The sequence below is a fragment of the Harpegnathos saltator genome, unplaced genomic scaffold, assembly GCF_003227715.2.
Source record: "Harpegnathos saltator strain DR-91 unplaced genomic scaffold, Hsal_v8.6 scaffold657, whole genome shotgun sequence".
Lineage (NCBI taxonomy): Eukaryota > Metazoa > Arthropoda > Insecta > Hymenoptera > Formicidae > Harpegnathos > Harpegnathos saltator.
In genome coordinates, this window is record NW_020230490.1 from 424,871 (window position 1) to 448,418 (window position 23,548).

Here is a 23,548-nt window from a genome sequence, read left to right on the forward strand (position 1 = left end):
GTATTTGCCTTAGTATTTACCGAGTCTCTACGAAGGACGGACGAACGAATAGATTGTTTGTTGCTAAATTTGCTTAGTTCGTTTCACAAGGTTACCTCGTATGTCGTGTGCTTTCACACACAGTTCCGTCTATAAAGTTGTGTCAAAACCGCTAGTTGTTCACAAAAATTTCCACCATACGGATGTAATCTTTACTTTAAGAGGTATGCGAGAGTGGATTGCTTGAGTAATTCGTACTTTGAACCTTGCACGTTTTCTAACTTCATCGATGGCTTCGCCAAAGTTCCAAAATGACGTTTAATTTCTCATCCACTCTTTATAAATTAGAGTAACTGTAACAGTCCGTAATTATAGTTCAAAGTGCGAATTGGAAATTCATACGTCTCATGACCAATGTTATTCGCGAGGTGCGTAAGTTTTTATAAATAATTATCTCTTGTGCATGCATGTACGTGTTTTTCGATATCGCATTTATGCGCGTCAAAATGAAACATTCACCGTGATTGTTTATTCGATTCTTAGCGATAAAGCGAACAAGAAAACTGCAAAACTGTACATCGTGTGATCCGTATATATGGTGAAACGTGCGTGTACCGTTCAGATAAATAAATAATAACTGGAGGAAAGAACGCGGCGAGAAAGTCGTCGGGAGGAAAAATCATCGCGCGCTGGCTCGTTAAATCGAAAGCCGAATGAAAAGCCCGCAGTGGTAGTGGTTGGTGCAGAAAGTGCCTCGATTTTTTGAATGATTCAATTGTCACCGATATGTGGAACCAGTGATTCATTCTCCGTTCTCCAGCAGTGGCATCAAGCATTTTTATCGCTTGCGAATGAAAGTTGCGTGACACCCTTTGTGCAATAATTAATTAGCCCTACGACTGTAAAATTATTCCTTAGCGCCAATGCCGTGGGATCGACTGTCTTTTGTTAGAACGTGGTCCAGGAGCTTGCGGCAAGACACGAAAGGTGAGTGTGAATTGAAAGGTCAAGGAGAATGCCACCGGAAAAATATAAGTCTATATATATATATCTAAAATGCATATATATATAGAATAATATAAGTGAGTAGAGACTATCCGCCTCATTGTTTATCAATATTTGTATTTCTTTAAATAATATAGGTAAATGGTAAAATCTAACAATGGCATATATTGTACCATTAATTTTCGGAAAGAAGAAGATTTTTCTTTTCCAAGCTCGCTTGGAAGCTCGCTCGAAAGCTTTCGAGCTCATTTGAAGCTTAAAACAGATACTACAGTCTGCATCGACTTGCATGGAACCTGCTACGCTCGTAATGTCTACGGATTGTTCTCTGACCGTATGTGCGGAATGTAGTGCTGAAAATATTTGGTAATGCAAAATACAATCGCGTCCACGTACTCGACTGACGTGACAGACTTGGAGGCACTTCGACCAGAGCACTATGCCACTGTGCGAAGTGCATCGACCGAGAGTGATACTTCTATCCTCGGTGGTTTTATTCCTTGCACGCGATGCATCCTGCAACTGCACATGTAGTTGGTTCAGGTCGCTGCGTCTGACAAGACGCTCCTAACGGTCCAGCATCCATACTTGTGTATATGTGTGTTCCAGTTTCCCTGTCGTAGAACGTACTCAGAACCAACAAGTAATACAAGATACAGCTGCGCACAGCGTTTCTAAGAACTACATATAGTACATATAACGTCATTAATGTGGGTGTCATTAATTTTACATGAAACGTACTTTTCACTAAACGGTTTAGAGAGTTCGTAGCGTTGACTCAACTGCATCTGTATCTGACCTCCCCTCTGCTTCTCTCTCTTTTTCTCCCTCCCTCTCCCTCTCTCTTTCTCTCTCTCTCTCTCTCTCTCTCTCTCTCTCTCTCTCTCTTTCTCCCTTTCAGAAATTCCTATACGATAGGAGTGTTCCACAGAAATTTAAAGTAAATTTTTCTTTACTCTCTCTCTCCTCTCTCTCTCTCTCTCTCTCTCTCTCTCTCTCTCTCTCTCTCTCTCTCTCTCTCTCTCTCTCTCTCTCTCTCTCTCTGGATAATATAGAATCGATCAAAGAAAATTTTCCAATTTCTTTCATTGTTTACTCTCGTTTTTCGATATTATATACCGTAAATTTCTGTGATCTGAAGCTTCAAATATGCAGACTATTAATTAATTAACTAAAATCGGGAACACTAAATATAGATATTTATAGCAAGATACAAAACATTATTGGCTAAACTATTAAAAAATCATCAAGAGGTAGTTTAATGCCATTATATTAATGTTAGTGTGTCATATGCATTGATATCTTCGTCGTATTAGATAACGTTCTTTGTTGTGTTTTTCAAAACTACAAATTAATTTTGGAAAAATGATAATATTAAGCTCAGAAAAAATACAAAATATAATGTGTAATTGGTGATATAATGTAAATATAGGTCGGAACTCGCGCGCGTCTTTGTATCTTATAAAATATGAATACATAATTGCAGAATGAAATATTATATTTTTATATATTATATAATCGACTATATATATTATTATATATTATTCAACTTGGTTAAGTTTTTTGAGTTTCAATTTCTTTTTATAAAAAAATAATTGAGAACTTCCTACTTACTGCTTACTAATGCTACTTACTAATACTGCGTCTTTGATATATAAAAGTGTATATAAAAGTGGGGATATAAACGTATATAAAAGTTATACGTATATAAAAGTGGGGATATGAAGTGGGTAGTATAAAAGGCTTCGCTTATTCACTAGCTATCAGTTGATGCGTCTTGAATCGAAAGATAGACGTGAAAGAAAGACGTGAGCAGTTGGAAGTTTTTCAACGATTTTTCAACGAATTCGTACAGAACACGAATGAGAGTGATAAAGTTATTTCTGTGAAACGGTACTTGTTTGTGTCAACATTTACATGTATTATATTGTGTACTTTATGTACACATCTCAGTTCTAGGTTACGTGTTTTACCATCGCGTAACAACCAGGAAGTAGGTCAACGATTACGAAATTACACATAGATTCGAGTCATTCAAATGACACAGAGATAAATTAGAAAAATAAAACGCAGTTTTCAAGTAGACTTATTTATATTTTTCACAAGTATTATCATGAAGCGCCATATTCTACAGGTTAATATATCGTTGCACTCTTTATTCGCGCACGTCCGAATTTTAGATAGTAATTATAGTGGCACTCATATTCTTACATTCATTCCGCGTTTGCGGCCACGAATAAAAATATCAGGATAAGGAAGGAAGGAAATACAACGTATTTAATCGAGACGTGAATAATCATTTGTTGTTACACATCTGACACGTCAGATTATACTTCTCGATTTCTCAACTTCTCAGTCTCTCGAGACATTGACGCAATAATATATGCGCACATCTGAGTTAATGTTAAAAATAATTTAAAAACTCATCACATCTCATACGTGTTAAGACTTTATCTCGTGAAAGCGTGTTGGTAGGCTTGATATTGGCGGTGCTGGTTGATAAGATGTCAACAATAAATTTTTACGTGTATCATCATAAGCAATCTTGTGGTCCTGCTTTGTCAGATGTCCAGACATTGAGTCCAGTCACTTCACACATACATGAGTACATTTTAAAAATATTACGATATGTTTCCATAATATTAATATATTTCATTATACTTTTCTTATCGATTATATCGATAATTTTTTTGCTTTTCTAAAAGATTTTATCATTATTTCTTTATATCTGTTAGCGTTTGACTGAATCACCAGCAAATATATGCTTACCTGAATAGAACATATGCAGAATAATGAAGAATGCGATCTATAATCGAGATTATATAATATATAAATGTAATGCTACTATTATTACGCAGTTATGTATTCAACTTATATGCTGTCGTGAATTCCGGTGTATGATCTAGATTGTGAATTGCTAACTTTTTAGAAAAAAATAATATCTGTGCTTGTCTGCGAACGATGCGATTCCTGAATAATACAAGGAACCAAACATAAATAAATTAATAAATAAATGAAAGATTCAGGATATTTCTATCTCGGATATTGTATGTAATATAATTTAAATTTGTATATGAAATTATATATAACATGATATTTTAATAAATATTGTACATATAAAGCAACAATACAAATATACTCGCGTGATTCATTACATAAGCATTTACATAAAATATTTGTTGCGTTAAAGTAAAATAATTCGGTATGCGATTCATGTTTACTCATTAATTTACTCACTCAATTATTTGCAAAATCGTGGTGTATTAAAAGCACGTTGAATTCAGAAAAGGAAGGATCACTGCACGGGTGGGAAGGATTTTTTGTCACACAAGTTGCACAGACCAATCCGTTTGAGTACGTTATTTCGAATTAAACGGGGCTGGAACAATTTCTGTCGCAGTTTCGTCGCTGAGCGAACAGTCCTCTCCGTTTCGCGAGATGGTGCAACAGGAGGCTATCGTCGTGAGGAACGCTGTAAAGCATTACGAGTCTACGAAATTAGTGCTCAATGGCCTGAACATGACGGTATCCAGAGGTTCCATGTGAGTAGCCGCTATACTTATAAATAGATATACTTATAAATAGATAATAATTATAGATAGATAGGAGATGTTCTCGCAACCAATGGAAATTGTCGTATAGGCCGTCAATTACAGAAAAAATTGCACCTCAGCCATTTCCGCGCGAATGATTTTATTTATAATTTTCTTATTTCATCTTAACCGACCCACGTTCGGATACCGTGCAGCGGCGTTTCCACCTTTATCCAACAAACACGAAACAAGCCTTTTCCAGCGACCCAATGCTGATTGCTTTATCCTTCGTTCGTGCGAACGACCTGAGACTGTCGTCACGCAATTTTCTACGAACATTCACCGATCGCTCAAATTGCAGCCAATTACATAATACATTGCACAATAAGCACACACAGTTTTCGCCTCGTATGAACGTCCGCATAAGAAGGGGAAATCCTTTCGATTATCCATCTACGGTAAATTTTTGAATTGTGTTCTACGATGTATACCAATCATTGTGCGTGTGTTTAAAATTATTTCATGAAGAACGTGCTTATTAGAAAAGATCGACCAAAGCACTCCGTGCATCTTCCTCGAACCATTTGATATCAAAACGCTCTGGAGATCACCTTCGATCCTTTCGACGGCACCTCCTCCATGGAGGACTCTTCCTGTGGCAAGACTTGATCCACCGCTTCCAATATTTCATTTATCGCTGACGTCCCGTCTCTTTTCGTCGCTTCTGCCGTTATATTATCGCTATAGTGCTCAACTGCAATATTCTTCTTCAAGACATGGAGCTGATTTTGCATATGCTGATCCTTATTCCAAGGAACGAGTACTTGGAATGTCCTGCGAGAGAAAATCCTTGGAGTTTTTGCGACATTCTCGTGCGATAACACATGTGACGCATTCGCATTCGTATGAGCTTTTTCAGTTGCTACAGAAGTTGTTATATTTTTGTCTGACGTAAAAGCTAAAATATTCTTTGACATATTAAACCGGCTTTCAAGGTCATTCGTCGAAGATAAAACAGTCCCGAATGTCTTTTTTCCGACACCTTTCTGTTTTGAAACCGTTTCTTGCTCCATAAAATAACTTTTTTTAGCTTTGAGCTGTTCTGTTTCTTTCGACACGAGAAACGGTATGTTCTTGCTATTAACTTGATTTGTAGCCACATTTATTTCGGGGTCTCTATCAAGAGGAAATATCTTAGTAATAGTAGTAGTATTCTCCTTGACATTAATACTATTGCCAATGTCTGACGGCATTGATGTAGAATGACTCAAAAATTGTACTTCTGCTTTCGTCGAAATTTCATTTCCGTTTGCAGCGTTGTATTTCAAAAGTGTTTTATCGCGATTTCTGTTCAAATTACTTTTGTTCATCTCATCTATCGATGTCAGATTTATGTTGCAGGCGCGAGAAATTATGCTTCCTGCGAAAACATCGTTGCGTAAAATCTTGCAAATAACCTCTTTCAGCACAGTTTTTTTAATTTTTTTATCTGTTGAGTCAGATCTCTTTAATAACGCAGCATTTATCGCGTGACTTGGCATTTCAGGCTCGACGACGTTTGTCGAAGTTGTCACTTTTGAATTGAAGCTCATCACTGAAAAATACCGAATTCTTTTCGCATCAGCGTTTACTTACGTTCACGGCTTTTGTTTAAGAACAAATAAACTCACCGAAATAATTTTGGTAGTGACTAACTCCGTCATTAATATTCTGCCACGCCTGTTGAATATTAATGATTTTCCCATCGAGATCTATCGCCAGACGAATCTGCGTTACCGCGTGCAATTTTTTAAGCAATTCGCCAACACCATAGTCGGATTTATTCGCATAAAGATTAATTGACACTGTTTCGTCTTCGAGCGTTGATAACGATCCCTGCACCGCTAAGGAGGAGATCGCTCTAGTAGCGAACGACAGAATCACGATGAAGCTGATCATCATCGTGTTGCAGCGAAACTGAAGCGAGTCGCGCGTTCTCCCGATGATTTTATGATATTGCATTCGATAACGATATCACAATCTTGCACCATTCAGCGGGAACAAGAGCAAACATTTCTTTTCTCCGACTCTTCTTTCTCACGTGAGGGATCTAGCGTGAGGGATCTCTCAGTATATCTCCAGTCTTTCTTTATTTATTTTTAAAAGAGGAATATCTTATTTAATCAAACGTGTGATTTCGTCCAGGACTATTGATACTTTAGCCGACAGCTAAATCGTTTTCGCCGTCGCGCGATCGTAATTTAACTCACAAATTTAACGACCTCACGACCGTGAGTTTGTCATCGATAGTGAACAACATAATCTTTTACGAGCCGTGTACCTGTGTGGCCCGACCATTCAGACTGATTACAATTCACGCGGGAGACCATAAACACCATTGTTCTTGAGCGAAATGCAAAAGTGGTCAGATAAGTATGCGGGTGCTTAGAAAAGAAAAATGACACTTGATCCCCGCTTCCAATCCAAACGCGCGCATAAACACGCTGAAAACACTGCTGAAGAAACCCCTTAAAATCCCTCTTGTGTAATGCAAAATTAAATTTCTATTTTCTTCTATGATCCGAAACAGTTACGGACTATTGGGCGCCAGCGGATGCGGCAAGACCACCCTGTTGTCCTGCATCGTTGGGGTTCAGCGTCTCAACAGCGGGGAGGTGTGGGTCCTGGGTGGAAATCCCGGCAGCAAGGGTTCCGGCATTCCCGGGCCCCGAGTTGGTTATATGCCACAGGAAATCTCCCTCGTGGACGAATTCACAAGGAACGATGCGTTTTACTACTTCGGCAGGATCAATGGTCTCGAAAACGACGAAATCGGTAAGACGAAGTGCACGAGGTGCGAGAGCGGTGGCGATATTCAACAGCGAAATCAGGATAACCAAAGCTCCTTCGTAATATTTCGCAGAGGCGAGGCAGAAGTTCCTCTCAGAATTGCTCCAGTTGCCGCCAAGGGATCGTCTAGTAAAGAATATGAGCGGAGGTCAGCAGAGGAGGTTGTCTTTTGCAGCCGCCTTGGTCCACGAACCGGAGCTCTTGGTCCTGGACGAGCCCACTGTTGGACTGGATCCAGTTTTGAGGGAGAAGCAAGTAGATTTTGTTCCTCGTTGTTCTTTCAACGCATGTTAGAAGCCTGAGGAATTGCGCAAACGTAACGGGAAGCGGCTTTATAAATGTTCTTTCTCTCCGCAGTATTTGGGACTATTTGGTTAAGATCACACAGGAGGAGAACATCACAGTGGTGATCACGACGCACTATATCGAGGAGACCAAGAACGCGGATAAAGTGAGTCACTTCTTCCTACGATGTCTTCTGCCTTCGATGTCACGGCCTTCATGTCATTCGATTTTTCTCATCTAGATCGGTTTGATGAGAAGCGGCCAATTATTGGCGGAATCTGCGCCGGATCAATTGCTGGAGCGATTTCAATGCAGCTCCCTGGAGGAAGTGTTCCTAACACTGAGCCGGTTACAAGAAGACAATTTAGCTGTCGCAAGCGGCTGCACGGCGCAGAAGAGCAAAATGGAAGATTCCGAGAGTGAAATGCCGTGCCAGGAACGAAACAGGCGAATGATAAAGGTAAAAATACAATAAAAGTACAATCCCGATGTAAGCGACAGAATATGATCCTCTTCTCTATCCCAGTGATATTTCTCTCATCGGTAATTATCGGTAATAGCGATTATTAATTAATATACTAATATAATATTAATTAATTATTTATTAATATGTTATATTAATATATGTTTAATTAATTAATTAATTAATATATTAATAGCGATGATATCGCTTCGACGATCATTCATTGTCCTCTTCTTTTTAATTGCCATTTCTTTTTCCTTTGGATTTTTAAGGACGAAACTTCAAAGTACAAGGCCAATCCGAAACAAAGAGTTTCGAGATGGAAAAGATTTAGAGCTCTAATGGTGAAGAACAGTCTTCAGTTTTTCCGCCAGTACACGTTAGTGCATAGTGATGAGTTCTTTTCTTTTTTTGCGAACGCTCATGTTAATGAGCGAATCATCAGGTTTTTCTGTTTTTCTTTTCTTTTCTTCTTTTTTCTCAGAGGAATAGCCTTCGCAGTATTATTTCCCATACTCCAAGTGTGCACATTCTTTATCGGAGTCGGCGGTGATCCTAAAGGATTGACAATCGGCATTATTAATGACGAAGCCGGCAACTGTGATGGAAACTTCGGGAATGTCTGGTACAATGAGGAGGAATATACCTGTCATTTCAACAACCTGAGTTGCAAGTTTTTGCAGCATATCGACTATTCAACTGCAACGAAGGTACGACAATACATTGTTTTCCTTGGAGCCACGTGCAATCCCAGTAAACAATAAGTATCATCGATGTTACGTCGACAGTTACGTAACATACCATATGATGTAGCTGACATTGTAACCTCGATGATACTTAGTGTTTACTGGGATGCGTCTGACTCATGCACTGGCGGATGAAAAGAGAAAAGAGAACGAAGAAAGAACTCTTCGGTCAACTCTTTGGATCGAGACTACTATCGATATTGGCAGGAATACTACGACGACATTTCCAAAGCAACCGAGGCTGTGCACAATGGCAAACTCTCCGGCGTGATATTCTTCAGTCGGAACTTCTCCGAGGCTCTGTGGACTCGAATGGAGAACTTCATTCATACTGATGAAGCCGACATTCTCGCTGGACAAATACAGGTTTCTCTCGATATGAGTGGTACGTACCATTAGGCCACTAGGCTCTACCCTATTGAGGCTTTAACATCTTTTATTTCTTTGGTCGTTCATCCTAATTTTCTCAATTATTCTCATGTGATGTTTATGGTATTTCTTTTTTAAAGAATGAATATATTATAAATAAAGCTCCGTATTGTTAAATTCGCCGTGACGTTTGTCCGATAGACAGACAGATCGGGCTTTTTCTTCAGAAAAAGTTATTCGATTATTTCTTCGAGTTTTACGAGGATGTAGTGAAATACTGCAAGATTTCACGGAAATTCGCCAGTCTACCTCTTCAAGTACGTATATCTTATATATCGTTATAATTCAAACTAGAGAGTCGAATGAAGAACACTGATTAATAAATAAACGTGGAAAAGTAACGTTCGTAACCACATTATATATATAATGTACATATTGTTGCACGTTCTTACATTGAAATTGTAACGCGTAATGGAAAAAATGATTGTTAATTATAAACGATATTTCAGTTTAAAGATCCGATTTATGGGCCAATGGACATAGATTATAGACGTTTTATGGCATCGCCATACATAATAACGTAAGCAATACTGAAGCAATAGGGTATGATAATCATAAAGTGTTTTAGAGTGTAATAATAAGGAAGCATTCGTGTAATTACGCATCTTGATATTTTATGCGAATCTACAAATTACATAGCAATAGTATAATCGAGTTTCGTCACGCTACGTATTTGACAGTGTGCTCCAGATCGTGTTTACGCTTTTCTAGGCTTCTTTTCTTTCTGGCAAACACGATTTCCACGTCTCTAATAATCACAGACAAAGCGAAGGGTGTCTGGAATCGTAGTCTTGTTCAAGGTAATTTCTCATCGATTATTCGTCGAATAAATGATAAAAATAAAAGACACCTTACATTATATCGTGAAATTTACGATAGGAGTGACAACCGCAGAAATCCTGCTATCTCACATACTGGCTCAAAACATTATCATAGTCATTAACACCATAATGACTCTGTGTTTGTGCTTCCCCATCTTGGGCCTGAATTGCACAGGATCAATATTCACCGTAGCTTGCTTTGGTTTTTTCAGCGGTATTTGCGGACTGATGTATGGTAAGTATTCCACATATACGATGCCTCAAGAGATTTTCATAAAAGTTACAGAAGAGATTTACAAAAAATGATATTTTAATTCTACAAAGTGACAACAAAAATTTACTTCTTACACTTCAAAATCAACTATATATTACTGACCTTTGCTCTCTCTCTCTCTCTCTTCTTTTTATCTTATTATATAGATTCCTAACAAAACAACATGATATATGCCGAAAATTAAATTAACTGATGAGATATTGATACATTCTCAGGTTTCTTCCTCTCCGTTATGTGCACGAATCACACTACGGCGCATTATGCCTCAGCCGGAAGTCTCTTCCCGTTGATACTCTTATGTGGTGAGTCCATACCTTTATATTTTGTAAAACTATGTAATTCAGTGCCTTTCATGTCAAGCCTAATAGCTTAATTTATGTGACAAATGACAGGAGTTTTGTGGCCAGTAGAGGGAATGCCACAAGTGCTTCGCTGGATCAGCTATCTTATGCCGATGACCTTGCCGGCTATATCTCTCAGAGGAGTGATGGAAAAAGGACAATCGATATACGAGTTAGACGTGTACAGTGGCTTATTCGTGATTTCCGGGTGGGCGTTATTTTTCTTGATTGTATGTTTAGTTAGTCTAAGATTAAAATCCACGTATTAGTTAAAAAAAAAAAAAAAATACAAAAATGGAAGAAATTCACCCGAAGGAAAACGACATACTTCCGCTAAGAAGATATCAATTCCAAATTTGCTCAGGGAATCAATTGATCAAAATTATTATCGCGCATTATTAATACCGTGTGCAATAACCTTTATTTTGTACAATATATATAACATGTATCTTTTTATTTTAAGTATAAATCAACACACTAAATCGTGTATATAATGAAACATACAAATACAAATAAAAAATATTACAAGATTTTGAAACACTCGAAAAGACATTACGTGTTATATTTAAATTAGATAATAAATGTTATATTTCATAACACACATCTTTTGTAAATTTTCATACTTCTTTTCATCAATCAGATGCGTTTATATATATATTAAGAAATGTAAAAGGAAGAAAAGGAAAAAAAGGAATCTGCATCTCGCAAGCTTATTCAAGATGTCCGTTTCATTATACTTCTCCATTTATATGATATATGTAACATTACGATAATTTTACATTTATTCACAACTGTATACGTGTTTTTCTATGTACAAACATGTACAATACGCGAACTATGTATGTACTTTGTGTCGTAATTTTATACAATTGCGTTAGTTTTACCATGGTATATAATATAGACAATTTCTCCTTTTCCTCACTTCATGATATAACTATATATGATAATGATCGTGATACGGAAACCTGACCTAATTATTAATTGTCCTCATATAATATTGTTGCGATATAAACATAATAATTATATATAATTAGACGCTTTGTTTGTTACAAATTTATTACCATATAGTAATGCTACAAGTCATTTGTCATTATTCATCATGTATCATCATTAAATTACAATTTTCACGGGCTATTATCATATTACTATTAGCTTTTGTTGTTAATTTTTTATTTATAATAATTACGTTCTCGGTTTTATCTTTCTTCATAATAACATTTTCTGTAATTTTTCGTAGTTGTAATTTTCCCATCGATAATTATCATACAGGATTATAGCGCAATATATTTCTCTTTGTAACTATATATACATACATACATACATACATACATACATACATACATACATACATACGTACATACATACATACACACACACATATATATATATATATATATATACACATACATACAAACATACATACATACATATGGATAATTATATTTATCGTGATTACAGTTATATAATAATTATAGTAATACATCACCTGTGATGATCAATTTATTACCATAATTATAGTTGTTAACATGTTTATTATTATGATCAACAATGCAGTAAAACTACGATGCGATATAAATATAATATTGATCATCGTTGCGGTATTCTTTATCTAAAGCGTTTCGGAAAGCGTTTATTCTTTTGTAATGAATAACCCTGATTAAGTAGTTTAAATTATCAATTGAAACACATACGTGAAAATACTTGTACAATCTGGTAAAAGTATAACCGTATTATAAAAATGCGAAGACAACTCTTTCCCCCTACTACCTGTTGTATCCAATGTTTCAAGAACTTGTACTCAAAAATCTATAACAAAGGAATGAATGATGAGTTTAATGGAATTAGATATAAGAACGATCAAGATATCGATTTCGTGCGATCTCGTTCTCGTTGTTGTGGTAAATGTTGTTGCTGTTGCTGCTGCTGTTGTTGTTGTTGTTGGTGTTGTTGTTGTTGCCGCTGCTGTTAACAACCATGCTAGTGTCCTGATTAGGATTGTTAGTAGCGCAATTAGGGCTTTTAGCAGAAAGAAGAAGCCGGGGCCGGCATCGGATCGGTCGGGCAGCAACGAGACAGCCAACTATCTGTCTTACAGTAGGCATGCAGGTTTTGTTGTGTCCTGGAAAAAACACACGTCACATGCTCCATCAGAAGCAAAAAGACTTTGTTATCGACCGCTATCACGCTATCAGTTGGAATTTTGTGCCGGTTATTTGTTAGAGATTTTTTAAAATTACAATACACTTTTTTCTGCGATTGCAATACATTTCGCAAAAAAAAAAAAAAAAAAAAACGTATGAAAAACGTTAAAATATCAATTTTATAATCGATATTTATAATCAATTCTATGATTTATACACGATTCAATGCGGCGTATAAAAAATAAATTGATATTGTTACATATAAATTTAATAAAAAAATTGCCATACATATTTATCCACTTTTGTGTTTTAACCGTTAAAAGTAGCGTGATAATAGTCGCATCAACGAAATCATAGTTTCGTCGAAGCAGATTCAGGAATGCACAAAAATGCAACGTAGACGTAAGAGGAGTAGAAGAAGAAGAAGAAGAAGAAGAAGAAGAAGAAGAAGAAGAAGAAGAAGAAGAAGAAGAGTAAGAACAAGAATAGAAACAAAGAATAAGCAACGGTCATAATCATTCCAGGACCTAACTTTAAGGTTTTAAATTCGTATCAACACATTGAATGTTAACATTACACCTAGGCTGAAGGTTGGAGACTCGATTGACCGGAACAAAGTGGATAAAAATGGAGATTGCAAAACGGAATTTAGGGCTTCTGTTTATACTTCTCAACATAGCAATGTATTCCCAACGAAAATAAAAATTTACGCTGTATGCGTGGACAGCCTCATTTTAATCCTTAAAGATATGTTCGATGCGATAATAAAAGCTACATTCGAAAGTGTCATAACGACTTCTCTATCATAACCCAAAGAACATGTCTCCGATGATAGACACACAACATCATGCAGTAAAAAAAGGACAGAACTCGTCAATAAATGTCAGGGTTAGCGTTCTAAGTACTTAATGGTAGCTTAATAAGTTCAACAAAGATAAAAATGCATCATCGAATGCCGCTAAAAGGAGTTGTATGTAAGCGGATCGTAGGAAGTAACAGCATTCACGGGGCCTTCAGAACAACTGGCAACGCGTATCAACATTATGCACCACCAACTAACAACGATAACTAACCCATTAAAACTAATGATGGAAAAGTTCCTACGGACGAAGTACTCTAATGGCGTAATACTGATCTCCGGGAGAAACTCTTCGTTTTAGACTTCAAACAACATGCTGGTAAAAATGCTTACGACGAAAAGAAACGCTACAGACAGTAATACTGATCTTGCGAAGAAATTCTTCAAATGGATGAGTAATAAAGTAATGCAAATTCTATCACATATCTTTGGCACGTCTGGCACTACTTTTCGCACACTCCACGCTATTCGTTTTTTATCTTGAGCGAAGCGCTATATCTCTATAAGTCGATGTATCGCATCATTATTTACAGTTATGTAGTTATACAACACACGACTCTCTTTGTTCTTCTCTTTATATCTCTTTATATTAACGGTAATATCTCTAGGATTGTCTTGTTATATCATTTGCAAGTTTTGCATAAATCATCCAACAATTTCCCGATCTTTGATCGGGAATAACAATTTCCGCTGTTGGTCCTTTCTATCGATACCGATTAGCTATCGATTTAACGGTATCGTTCGTAAATTATACGACAATATTACAACGATACAACTATCACACAATAATTATATGCAACGGCTGCAATAACGGCTGCAAATGCTTATGCAAAGCCAAGATGTGTGTCGGCGTAATTACAATTCACAATTCATATAATAATCACGTTATGTCTCGCGTTATCTTTACAATAATATTTGACATTTATTTTTTCGCCTCACATAAACACATGTATATCGAGGAAAGACTCGAAAGCTCCACTGACTCGAAAGTTTCCACTTTCGTATTTTCATAGTGAGTTTCTTAGTGAGAGAGATAAACAAGCTGTATAGAGTATAGACTTGAATTTAAATTTACTCATCCAGATCAATAACTTTTCTCGCTTTATAACTCATCTCTACGATACTGTTCTCACGCGATTCCCCGTCTAAGTCATTCAGTATGTGGTCGGACTACTCCTATTACAAAGCAGTCTCCTTCTCGCTAATAATCTTGATTCCGTGTTGCGTGAGAATCATCTTTACCGCTTCCTTATCACGGACGTTGGGCTTTTCGCTCGAGTCTGCCGATGTCTGCGCTGCGACGTCTTCCTCCTTGCCGGCTAGAACCTTGACCTCCGTCAGTGAATCCAAGTTGTCGGTGAGAGAATCCCGGCGGTCTACATTGTCGGTTGATCTCTGCAGGGACTTGGACCTCCTCGAATCCCGCCGCGAAACTCGCAGATTATCGGCGGATGCGACGAGAGCTGGATGATTTTTAGCAACCTTGAGCGCCTTGTCGGCCGTCCTCGCGGACATCTTGGCCAGCTGCAGACTATCCACCGAGGAGTATCGTCTGTTATCGCGTGCACTCTGTTCCTCCTTCTTCCTGAACAGGGAACCTTTGCGGCCAATCTTTCTCGCCCCGCTCGTTAAGATGGCGATCTCATCCTTGGGTATAAAGTACAGCTCTCGAGGCTGGTCTCTCATCATCGAAGAGCTATGAATGAATAAAGATCGAGACTTGGATCCGTCGGGCTCTTTGACGCTCTCCCTCTCGGACACTCGACTTCGGTCGTCGGCTGATTCTGTGCCGCTCTGAAAGCCACAGTTCTCTATCTCGAAACTGTCGTCGTCGTCCTGGCTTGGCTCGACGAGCCTGAAGGCGTATCTATCCGCTGGTATCATGGCATTCGGATCGTAACTACCGTCCACCTCGCCGCAGATTCTGCAGAGTTCACAGGGAATCTCCCCGTGAGCCGAATCCATCAGTATCTTGCCCTCGAGGACGTCGGCGGATTCTTGTTGATTCAACGAGCCGCAAATGTCGCATTCGGTGGAATCATCGTCGTCAGCCAGTGAGCTGCAGGTGGACCTGAGTGTATAGAAGGTCTCCTGATTCGGACTGCTGATCTCCTCCTCGGTTCGGAACGTGATCTCGTTCATGTAGCAACAAATGGAGCAAAACTCGTCGTCCGGGATGTCGAGCTGCGAGCTACTCGACATCTTGCCTGGCGCGCCCAAAAACACCTCCTGAATCCGCTTGATCGACTCGTAGCTCTTGGACTTCTTCGAAAAGGTGTCGTCCTTCTTGGGTTTCGGCGCGAACGACTCGTTGGACACGATCATCGAGTCTAAGCTGCCCTGAAGAGGCACGTTATAACGTCGCACCTTTCTCGTATACACGTCCTTGATCTGATCGAAGTCCTGCTTTGCTTTATCGTCGTTGACGATGGCTCTTTTGAAAGCGTTCGCTTTCACATCCTTTTGACTTCGAGTCTTCCTCAGACTTTCCGTAAAAGATATTTTCGAGGAGTGCTGAGCGACTTCTTCACCCGCCTGTCGGTTATCGGCAGATGGATGGATCGACGACAGACTTTGATCCTTCGTTTCGACGTAGCCGTCGGGAATTTTCTTCGGACTTCCTACTGTCTTCGTGGAGGACTTCTTTGTAGAATTCTGGAAGACTTCTTCCAGCTGGGAAATAACGCGATCATTAATAGACTGATCGTAATCCTTCATCTCGCCGCTTTTATAATAGATTTGCTTTTCTCTGAGCTTCTTAGGGCTCTTTGTGCTGATAGAAGACACTGTTGATAACTTTTGCGAAATTTTTCCGGTCTCCCGATCACTAGTGAACTTACTTTGATCCTTGAATTCGCGATTATTCTCATTAATCTGATATCCCCCAACTTTCATGGAACTCTTCGTTTTCGTGGATGCTGCTCTGACAGAATTTTGGAAGACTTCCCCGGGGCAAGGTATCTGTCGCTCGTTAATGATTTGATCTTTATTCTTGACTATATTATTCGCAACTTCAACGATCAGACCGTGCTTGATCTTGCCGGAACTTTCTGTCTCCGTTAAAGAATTTTGAGAAATTTCGGATTGCAGTGCCTGCCGATTCTTCGGTCCCTTCAGCTCAGTGTCACGTATCTGATTCCCCTTGACCTTCTTCGGGCTCTTACGTGAATTCACGACTGATTTCAAATACTTGCCGTCTATCTCGGAACTTGAGTCGCAAGATATCGTCCGTCTTTCCGCGAAATGCGCGTCCAGCTCTGACTCTTTTTCCATTTTGTTCTTTTCATCAATTCCTCGAATAGTCCTAAACACTTCTCTCTGAGTCCGATCATTCACCCCAATGTCGGCTATTTTGTCTTTTTCGTCCTGTGAAGGAGATCTTCCTTCAACGAATCTTAATCGTAATTCTTCATCAGTTTCTTTGGTCTTAAGATTTTTGGATTCATCTTCATGGCTTTTACGGACCATCGTGCTGACTATTTGAATATCGGCATCAGTCTTGCTATCATTTGCAGAACCAATAGTACTGTCTACCATATCCTCTCTTTGATCGTCGATTAAACTCGATTTGGCACTACATGGAGATTTAGCATCTGTCTTTTCATCTTCGTCGGAACCGTACTGACTAAGTCGATAATCTTCCTTGTCTACGCTAAAGTCGGAGAGCGCACACTCATGACGACCATCGAGTGATGTCATTGAGATATTTAATGGCGATGCCGTCGCTTTGATTTCCAGATGTTTAGTCTTATCTAATTCGAACTCGGTAGTTTCTCTTCTAAAATTGACTGCTTTATCATCGAATACTTCGTTATCTCTCATAATCCCTCCTGAATTAAGCGCATCTAGCTCTTTATCATCTTGTTTCAAATGTTCAGAAGGGGCTTTCCTTTCATCGAATTGAACTTTTCCTATCCTTAATTTATCTTCTTTTCCCATGACTACGCTATGGTTCAATTGACCAGGCTGGACCTTGACAACATTGTCCGCGTGTATAAGATCCGGTTCTATATTGACTAGTTCTTTCCTCAAACCGATTTCTCCGTTGCTAACGCTACTTTCTGCAATCAGTGCAGAACTTTGCTCCGGATCGGTCTCCAGATCCAAGTCTACTTTGTCTATAAATGGGTCAATACGTTGTGACTCATTGAGACTGCTACTTGAACCTATCTCAATAATTTCTCTATCGTCAACATCGACCCTGCCGTTTGCAGCGCTTCCTCTCGTCGGCCAACAACATTCCCTCAACCGCAATTCACTGGAACTCGACTGATCGGTTTGGATTTGCATTATTACTTCGTGATCGTCGCTCAAGCCTAAACTCACATCGGCAATTTCCGTCTTAAATCTCAAATCAGAGACTTCTTTTTGCCCAGTCGTACTTTTACCTCTCGCCATGCTCTCCGCCATTGATCTACGACCCTCTTCCGCAGTTACTTCGCTTAAATCACCAGGTTGGATATCCACTGTTATCCTGCAATCGTCACTCGAACCTAAGTCTACATCAGCGACTTCCGTCTGGTGTCTCAAGTCTAACTTCTCTTTACCCTTCGCACCTATCATCGACCTACTGCTACCTTCTTCTACCGTCAGTTCGCTAGAATCCGACGGACCAGGCTGTATCTTCACTACGATCCCGCGATCGTCATCCGCACGATCTAAGTCTACGCCCGGGATTTCCGTGTTAGCCCTGAAATTCGAAGTCTCCCTCCGTCCCGTCCCGACATCAGTTTTATCCTTTGCCACACCCTCTACCGCCGATGACTTACGGTCACTTTCCAGCGTACGCTGGCCGGAAGTCGAAGGGCCAGGCTGACAAAGTTTTGCCGTGGACTCGTCGAACGGACCACCTACCTCATCCACGATTCGCACGACACCATTCTCGCTGGCGACGACGATCTGTTTCGCCTGACCCGGGTACGCAGGTGCTCTAGATGCTACATGCTTGATGTTGCCGTTGTCGGCGGTTAACGCGCTAATGAATTGCTCGCGAACTTCGGCAGCGCCCACGACATTCTGCAGATTCTTGCACAGCACCGCGTCCGGTACGTCGATGGACGCGGCGCTCATGATCTCGAGCGGGCTCGGCGAGCCCATGGTTACGTCGCTAGGTGATGGCGTTAGGAACGCGTTCAGGTAACGGGGCTCTATGTGCAGATAGTTGTTTGCATTCGGCGACGGCAGTTCCAACTTACTTCAGTGTCCAAACAACCAACGATGTCCCGGCGCACAATGGCAGCGTGAAAAAGACAATTCTTTATAGGACATTGCTTTTACATCTAAATTATAAGCGTCATGAGTGCTTCCGCTTCTGTAACTTTGTGCAGATATTGCTGGGTCGAACTCATCGTAAATCTTTGTAGATACTTGCTCATCGCGATTTTTCTAAAAAAGAAAATCAAATCTTTCATTGCTCGATACAATACAATGCGGAATAACAACTCTGAGACGCCACGACGCAGGCGATGTATCTCAGATTTCCGATAGGGTTCGACCTGAAGTTACGTGCACGTGAAAAAATGTCAAGGATGAGATTGCGTGTGCATTGCAAAAAGGAATTGATAAATAAAATACAACATTCCAGAAAATTTATTAAACTTCAACTAAATATAAAAAGTTCTTAAGCTAATCGAAAAAAAGCAGGATATAAGAAAGTTTATTGGATGTCGCTGTCCGTGAAGAGGAAATCTTTAAACTAATTTATGACAGATAGAATAAAATGTTTCAGATAAATATCATACATTTTTGGTGGAAAACAATCAGGAAGACTACATTAAGCGATATTATATACGGCGAAAATATTAATGAACTTTGGTTGAACGTAAATAAAGCATACCTAGTAGAGTATATGCTCTAAATTAGCCAATTACAATTAGTGCTATTATAAAAATATAACATATGTAAAATATATATAAAAAATTGACTTTAACTAATTTACAGCAAATCCTACCCGTTAAGATATCACAAAAATACCGTGTTTATGAATTCTTCAAGTTCTTCGGCAATTAATACAAAGCTCATATTATATTAAATTATAAAATGCTAAATATGGAACGAAAAACCTGTCTGTCGTGAACAAAGTGGAGATGCATCTAAAGAAGTGCTGATTGCGCCAAACAGAGAATTCGAGACTCACATTGTCATGTCCGCCGTCTTTGTGTCATAAATCTCGTTCTTGTAGATGTAGTCAATGACAGAGTCCTGCACCAAATATCTGACACTCTCGCTGCGCTTCAAGGCTCGTCTGATTCGCGTCGAGCTTACCTCGTTCGGAATCCATTCGGTTACGATACAAATGTTATGCTGGAAGTAAGAAGAAGAGAGAAGATCAAGCTGCGTAGCAGCCTAGGATTAGCCAAAATTCATTCATCCTTTAAGAACCTTTACTATTTACTATGTGCATTAGCATTAATTAGAATATTTCATTCACCATGTGCTTGGACAAAATGTCCGAATCATAAATAAACTTGTTGGGGTTGGAACCTTCCCGCGTTATGACCACGAGACCATGCTCGCCAACGATCGCGTCAATCTGCAACACGAAGATGTCTTATATCTTCATAATATGTTGCTTTTATTTTCTAACATTAATTATCTACTTTGCGACCAACTCACATCTTCCTCAAGCCAGAGTCCGCAAATGCCAAAACTTTCCAGAAGATCCGCACCACAGAGCAATTTGATCTGTATCGGTGTGTTATCCGAGCTGTTTTTCACATTCTCCGGGATCCACTCGATATCTTCTATCTGCATATGATGCTTGATATCGTTGGAATTGGACAATATGGAATTGAGAAGATTCTGATGGTGCTGAAGGCACAAACGTGTCTTTGTCCAACAGTTCTGTCTGGTCTCCCATGTGCTTAGACGAATCCAGTCGTTGTTTTGCAATGCTAGTCGCAACATTGCACATCTATGTGTCGCGCTAGCTAACTCTTTTTTGGCATATGCATCATGAACTGGAGAAATCACTCCCCCCACGACTATGTGTGTACCCATTCGATGCAGATGATCTCGCGCAATTTCTGAAATCCACAGAAACTCTTTGTTTTTGTTCTAACATAGAAACAAGGACACAGATAGAAGTAATGCAAGAGAATTAACACAGAAACAAAAGAAATTCTGATTTGCTTCAATAGGTTACATCTCTCCAAGTTTCCAGAAAATCAGTGATTTATCTCTCAGTGACAAATTTGTTTATTTTTACAACATACATAAGTAAAAGTAACTTGCAAGCACCGCTAAGGGAGAGAAACTTTAGTAAAAGAAAAGATAATTTCTTCTTTCTTTAAAGTTCTTTTTCTTCTGTATCTTAATTTTGTATATAGATATTACTAAAAAGTATCATTTTTCCTGCACTAGTTCACAAAAAAGCTATATATAAGAAAAAGTAAATCCTTTTTCTAACATATCTTACATTAAATATGACATGTGTAACCAGAAGAACCAGAGGTATAGACTTTTTCAGACTAAATCAGTGCTCAGTGTTGCATTGTATTATCTATTTTTCAAACTAGAAAGAAGCACAGCCAAGTCTTGGAACAAATATAAAATTGCATACAAGTTTATATTTAAGTGTTAGGTTTGTATATACAAAAAAAGTATACAGAGAAGCTTTGCAGGAAAATAGGAACAACAAATTAAGAGAAAATGCAGATAAAAATAAAATAAAATGTTACTTATTACTAACGCTTAGAGAACGATCCCTCAGATTCAATAGAATATACATACATATGTATAAAATAAAATTATGTACAATTTTAGGTGAGCTAACAAATAATAACTTGATACTGACAACATACACAAGTGGAAAGCACAGCTGCAGGGAACATATGACATTTCATTAGACATTTCATTATGCACACACAACGATAACAATACGCACGCGTAACAGCGTATCACGCACGATGACGAAATATGACGCGACATTACTTCAATATTATCGATGGTGCTGTAAGATGAAATTAAAAATAAGTCGATATATACGCACCGAACATTCGTAAGTGCATGTTGGTCGGCGGGTTATAACTGCCGCATGACATCAAAATTACACGTGTGGGCGCCATTTTGCACGCTTATTAGTCGTCGTCGTCGCATCGGCTGACCGCACCTCCGTCGTCTTTGCCGTCAAATCGACCGGGAGTCTTTTACATAGTAGCGAAAACACACCCGTCGCGAGTTCGCACAGCCGACTGATCGTGCCAGCTCACGAATGCATAAGAAAGAGCCTGCGCATGTCATACAAACCAAATTCATATTGGAGTAGGGATAGCTGACACATGGGGTCTGTTCTTTATAGCTGCACTGGTTGAACTGGTGCAATAAGTTAAAGTGAGACAATTGGTTTGTTCTTTCCAGCTGCACTACTGAACTGGTGCAATAAGTTAAAGTGAGAAAAAATATAGTTATCTCATTCTAACTTATTGCACTAGTTCCGCAGTGCAGCTGAAAAGAACAGACCAAATTATAGGTTTTCTCGCTCTAGCTTATTGCATCAGTTCAGCGGTGCAGCCACAAAGAACAGACCAATGGTCGACGATACGATGTTTAAAAGAATTTCAAAATATTTCTTCAGCTAATTCTTTTATGTAAAGATTCATTTAAATTCGTTGTGCTCTTTGAAAATAAAAAACCTTCCGATTTTCTCTTTCTGTGTAATCATATTATCTGATAATAAGAAAATCTGATTCGTCGTTGAATTCTATTACTTGAAAATAAAAGATCTGGCCACTCCGTCATTGAGTCGTATTACTCAACGATTTTAAATTCTCATATTATGAATAGTGGCAATTCGTAGTGGAGAATTGATAAGAAGTAATAGTTTTTTGTACAACGCCAGTAGATGACATCAGACAGTCCATTAGCGAAAGTGGAGTGATAATTGTGTCGAAATGTTATATTAAAGTCTTTATTATGAACTTCACTACCAAAATCCAAATCGATACTAGGGGATCGTAAGATATTTTCCATGACAGAGTCCTTTTGCGCATGCATGAAGGACGTACAACTCAACATAAGTAATGACCAAAGCTGACGTAAGTAATGATCTCGTAGGCGCAAAATAAAGGCCGTATCCCACTAGTAGAACTGCGGATTTAGTTGCGGTTGAGGTTACGGTTAACAGTAATGGATTAGCCGACGATTATACTACACATTTAACAGTCAATCTATACGTGATCTTTTCTTACAACTTTATCGGATAATTTTACAATAAACGAGTCAAAAATAGACTCGGGTTTAAATTATAACTCCAACCTGGCCGGCGAATTGCTCCGCTTTGATTGGTAGATTTCCATCTATAACTGCAATCAAGCCCGCAACCTGTAGTGGGATACGACCTTTATGATCATTATCTACATAGCCCATCTACATGGCCCATCTATATAGGTCACAACACGCAAAATGTAGATTACAGGACACAGATATTGACTAATCACAGTCGATAGTTTTCCTCACATTCGACTCTAATTGGTTAATCTTTATGTCCTGTGATCTGCACTTTGCAGATGTTGCGATTTATGCAGACGGGTCGTGTTAGAAGGACTTGTGTAAAATACGCGGCCATCTGTCTATTGCTATTTGCTTGCTCGGCTACAGACATTAAAAAATAAAATAATATATTTATTAGTACTCATGAATAGCATCCTGCTCCTTTTATAAAAAATTTTCCTCTCTCTCTCTACAATTCCTTCATATTTTCTTTCAGGCGAGGGATCTTACGATACCTCCAAATAAATACGGTATCGAGGCTACCGTAGCGTTTGCTTAAAGCCCGTGTCACACTACACACGGATTGAAGATCAAAGATTGCGGATTGAAGATTGAAATTTGACCAATCGGATT

The 23,548-nt window shown here is 38.8% G+C and overlaps 4 protein-coding genes across 8 annotated transcripts; 1 reads left to right on the forward strand and 3 right to left on the reverse strand.

Annotated features, from left to right (window-relative positions):
• Positions 1-11,738, forward strand: LOC105182836 (ABC transporter G family member 23). Of its 4 annotated transcripts, none has more exons than XM_011140565.3 (16): positions 120-203; positions 523-966; positions 4,385-4,526; positions 7,087-7,331; positions 7,420-7,597; positions 7,704-7,797; positions 7,873-8,091; positions 8,367-8,473; positions 8,579-8,804; positions 9,048-9,225; positions 9,411-9,526; positions 9,719-9,789; positions 9,981-10,069; positions 10,149-10,325; positions 10,580-10,666; positions 10,757-11,738. In XM_011140565.3, exons 2-16 carry the CDS (start codon positions 903-905, stop codon positions 10,972-10,974), a joined length of 2,211 nt encoding a protein of 736 aa, XP_011138867.1. In that variant the 5' UTR covers positions 120-203; positions 523-902; the 3' UTR covers positions 10,975-11,738. The 4 variants fall into 4 exon arrangements, with proteins under 4 accessions (XP_011138866.1, XP_011138867.1, XP_011138869.1 ...); XM_011140567.3 differs by lacking the exon at positions 120-203 and adding an exon at positions 210-407; XM_011140564.3 differs by lacking the exon at positions 523-966 and having other exon boundaries at positions 1-203.
• Positions 4,195-7,079, reverse strand: LOC105182835 (uncharacterized). The gene is made up of 2 exons (XM_011140562.3): positions 6,188-7,079; positions 4,195-6,111 (listed from the first exon to the last, which is right to left on the reverse strand). The coding sequence occupies exons 1-2, from the start codon at positions 6,516-6,518 to the stop codon at positions 5,108-5,110; spliced, it is 1,335 nt and encodes a 444-aa protein (XP_011138864.2). The 5' UTR covers positions 6,519-7,079; the 3' UTR covers positions 4,195-5,107.
• Positions 11,739-12,153: 415 nt separating the features above from the next.
• Positions 12,154-12,969, reverse strand: LOC109503803 (putative uncharacterized protein DDB_G0283779). Its single transcript, XM_019841277.2, has one exon. It carries the CDS (start codon positions 12,805-12,807, stop codon positions 12,547-12,549), a length of 261 nt encoding a protein of 86 aa, XP_019696836.1. The 5' UTR covers positions 12,808-12,969; the 3' UTR covers positions 12,154-12,546.
• Positions 12,763-21,979, reverse strand: Nmnat (nicotinamide mononucleotide adenylyltransferase). 2 transcript variants are annotated; one of them, XM_025304870.1, is made up of 6 exons: positions 21,696-21,979; positions 20,321-20,730; positions 20,136-20,237; positions 19,842-20,008; positions 14,948-18,899; positions 12,763-12,824 (listed from the first exon to the last, which is right to left on the reverse strand). In XM_025304870.1, the coding sequence occupies exons 1-6, from the start codon at positions 21,769-21,771 to the stop codon at positions 12,795-12,797; spliced, it is 4,737 nt and encodes a 1,578-aa protein (XP_025160655.1). In that variant the 5' UTR covers positions 21,772-21,979; the 3' UTR covers positions 12,763-12,794. The 2 variants fall into 2 exon arrangements, with proteins under 2 accessions (XP_025160655.1, XP_025160654.1); XM_025304869.1 differs by lacking the exon at positions 12,763-12,824 and having other exon boundaries at positions 14,247-18,899.
• Positions 21,980-23,548: the final 1,569 nt, after the last annotated feature.

Bases quoted from the DNA above. Each gene is read 5' to 3' on its own strand.
- LOC105182836 (XM_011140564.3), top strand. From the start codon at position 101: ATGTCGTGTGCTTTCACACACAGTTCCGTCTATAAAGTTGTGTCAAAA. The intron at 7,332-7,419 runs GTAAGACGAAGT...AATATTTCGCAG, and splicing joins TCTCGAAAACGACGAAATCG to AGGCGAGGCAGAAGTTCCTC. The intron at 10,326-10,579 runs GTAAGTATTCCA...ATACATTCTCAG, and splicing joins TATTTGCGGACTGATGTATG to GTTTCTTCCTCTCCGTTATG.
- LOC105182835 (XM_011140562.3), bottom strand. From the start codon at position 6,518: ATGCAATATCATAAAATCATCGGGAGAACGCGCGACTCGCTTCAGTTT. The intron at 6,112-6,187 runs GTGAGTTTATTT...GGTATTTTTCAG, and splicing joins TCACTACCAAAATTATTTCG to TGATGAGCTTCAATTCAAAA.
- LOC109503803 (XM_019841277.2), bottom strand. From the start codon at position 12,807: ATGCCTACTGTAAGACAGATAGTTGGCTGTCTCGTTGCTGCCCGACCG.
- Nmnat (XM_025304869.1), bottom strand. From the start codon at position 21,771: ATGGCGCCCACACGTGTAATTTTGATGTCATGCGGCAGTTATAACCCG. The intron at 20,731-21,695 runs GTGCGTATATAT...TGTGGATTTCAG, and splicing joins CATGCACTTACGAATGTTCG to AAATTGCGCGAGATCATCTG. The intron at 18,900-19,841 runs GTGAGTCTCGAA...TGGACACTGAAG, and splicing joins AAGACGGCGGACATGACAAT to TAAGTTGGAACTGCCGTCGC.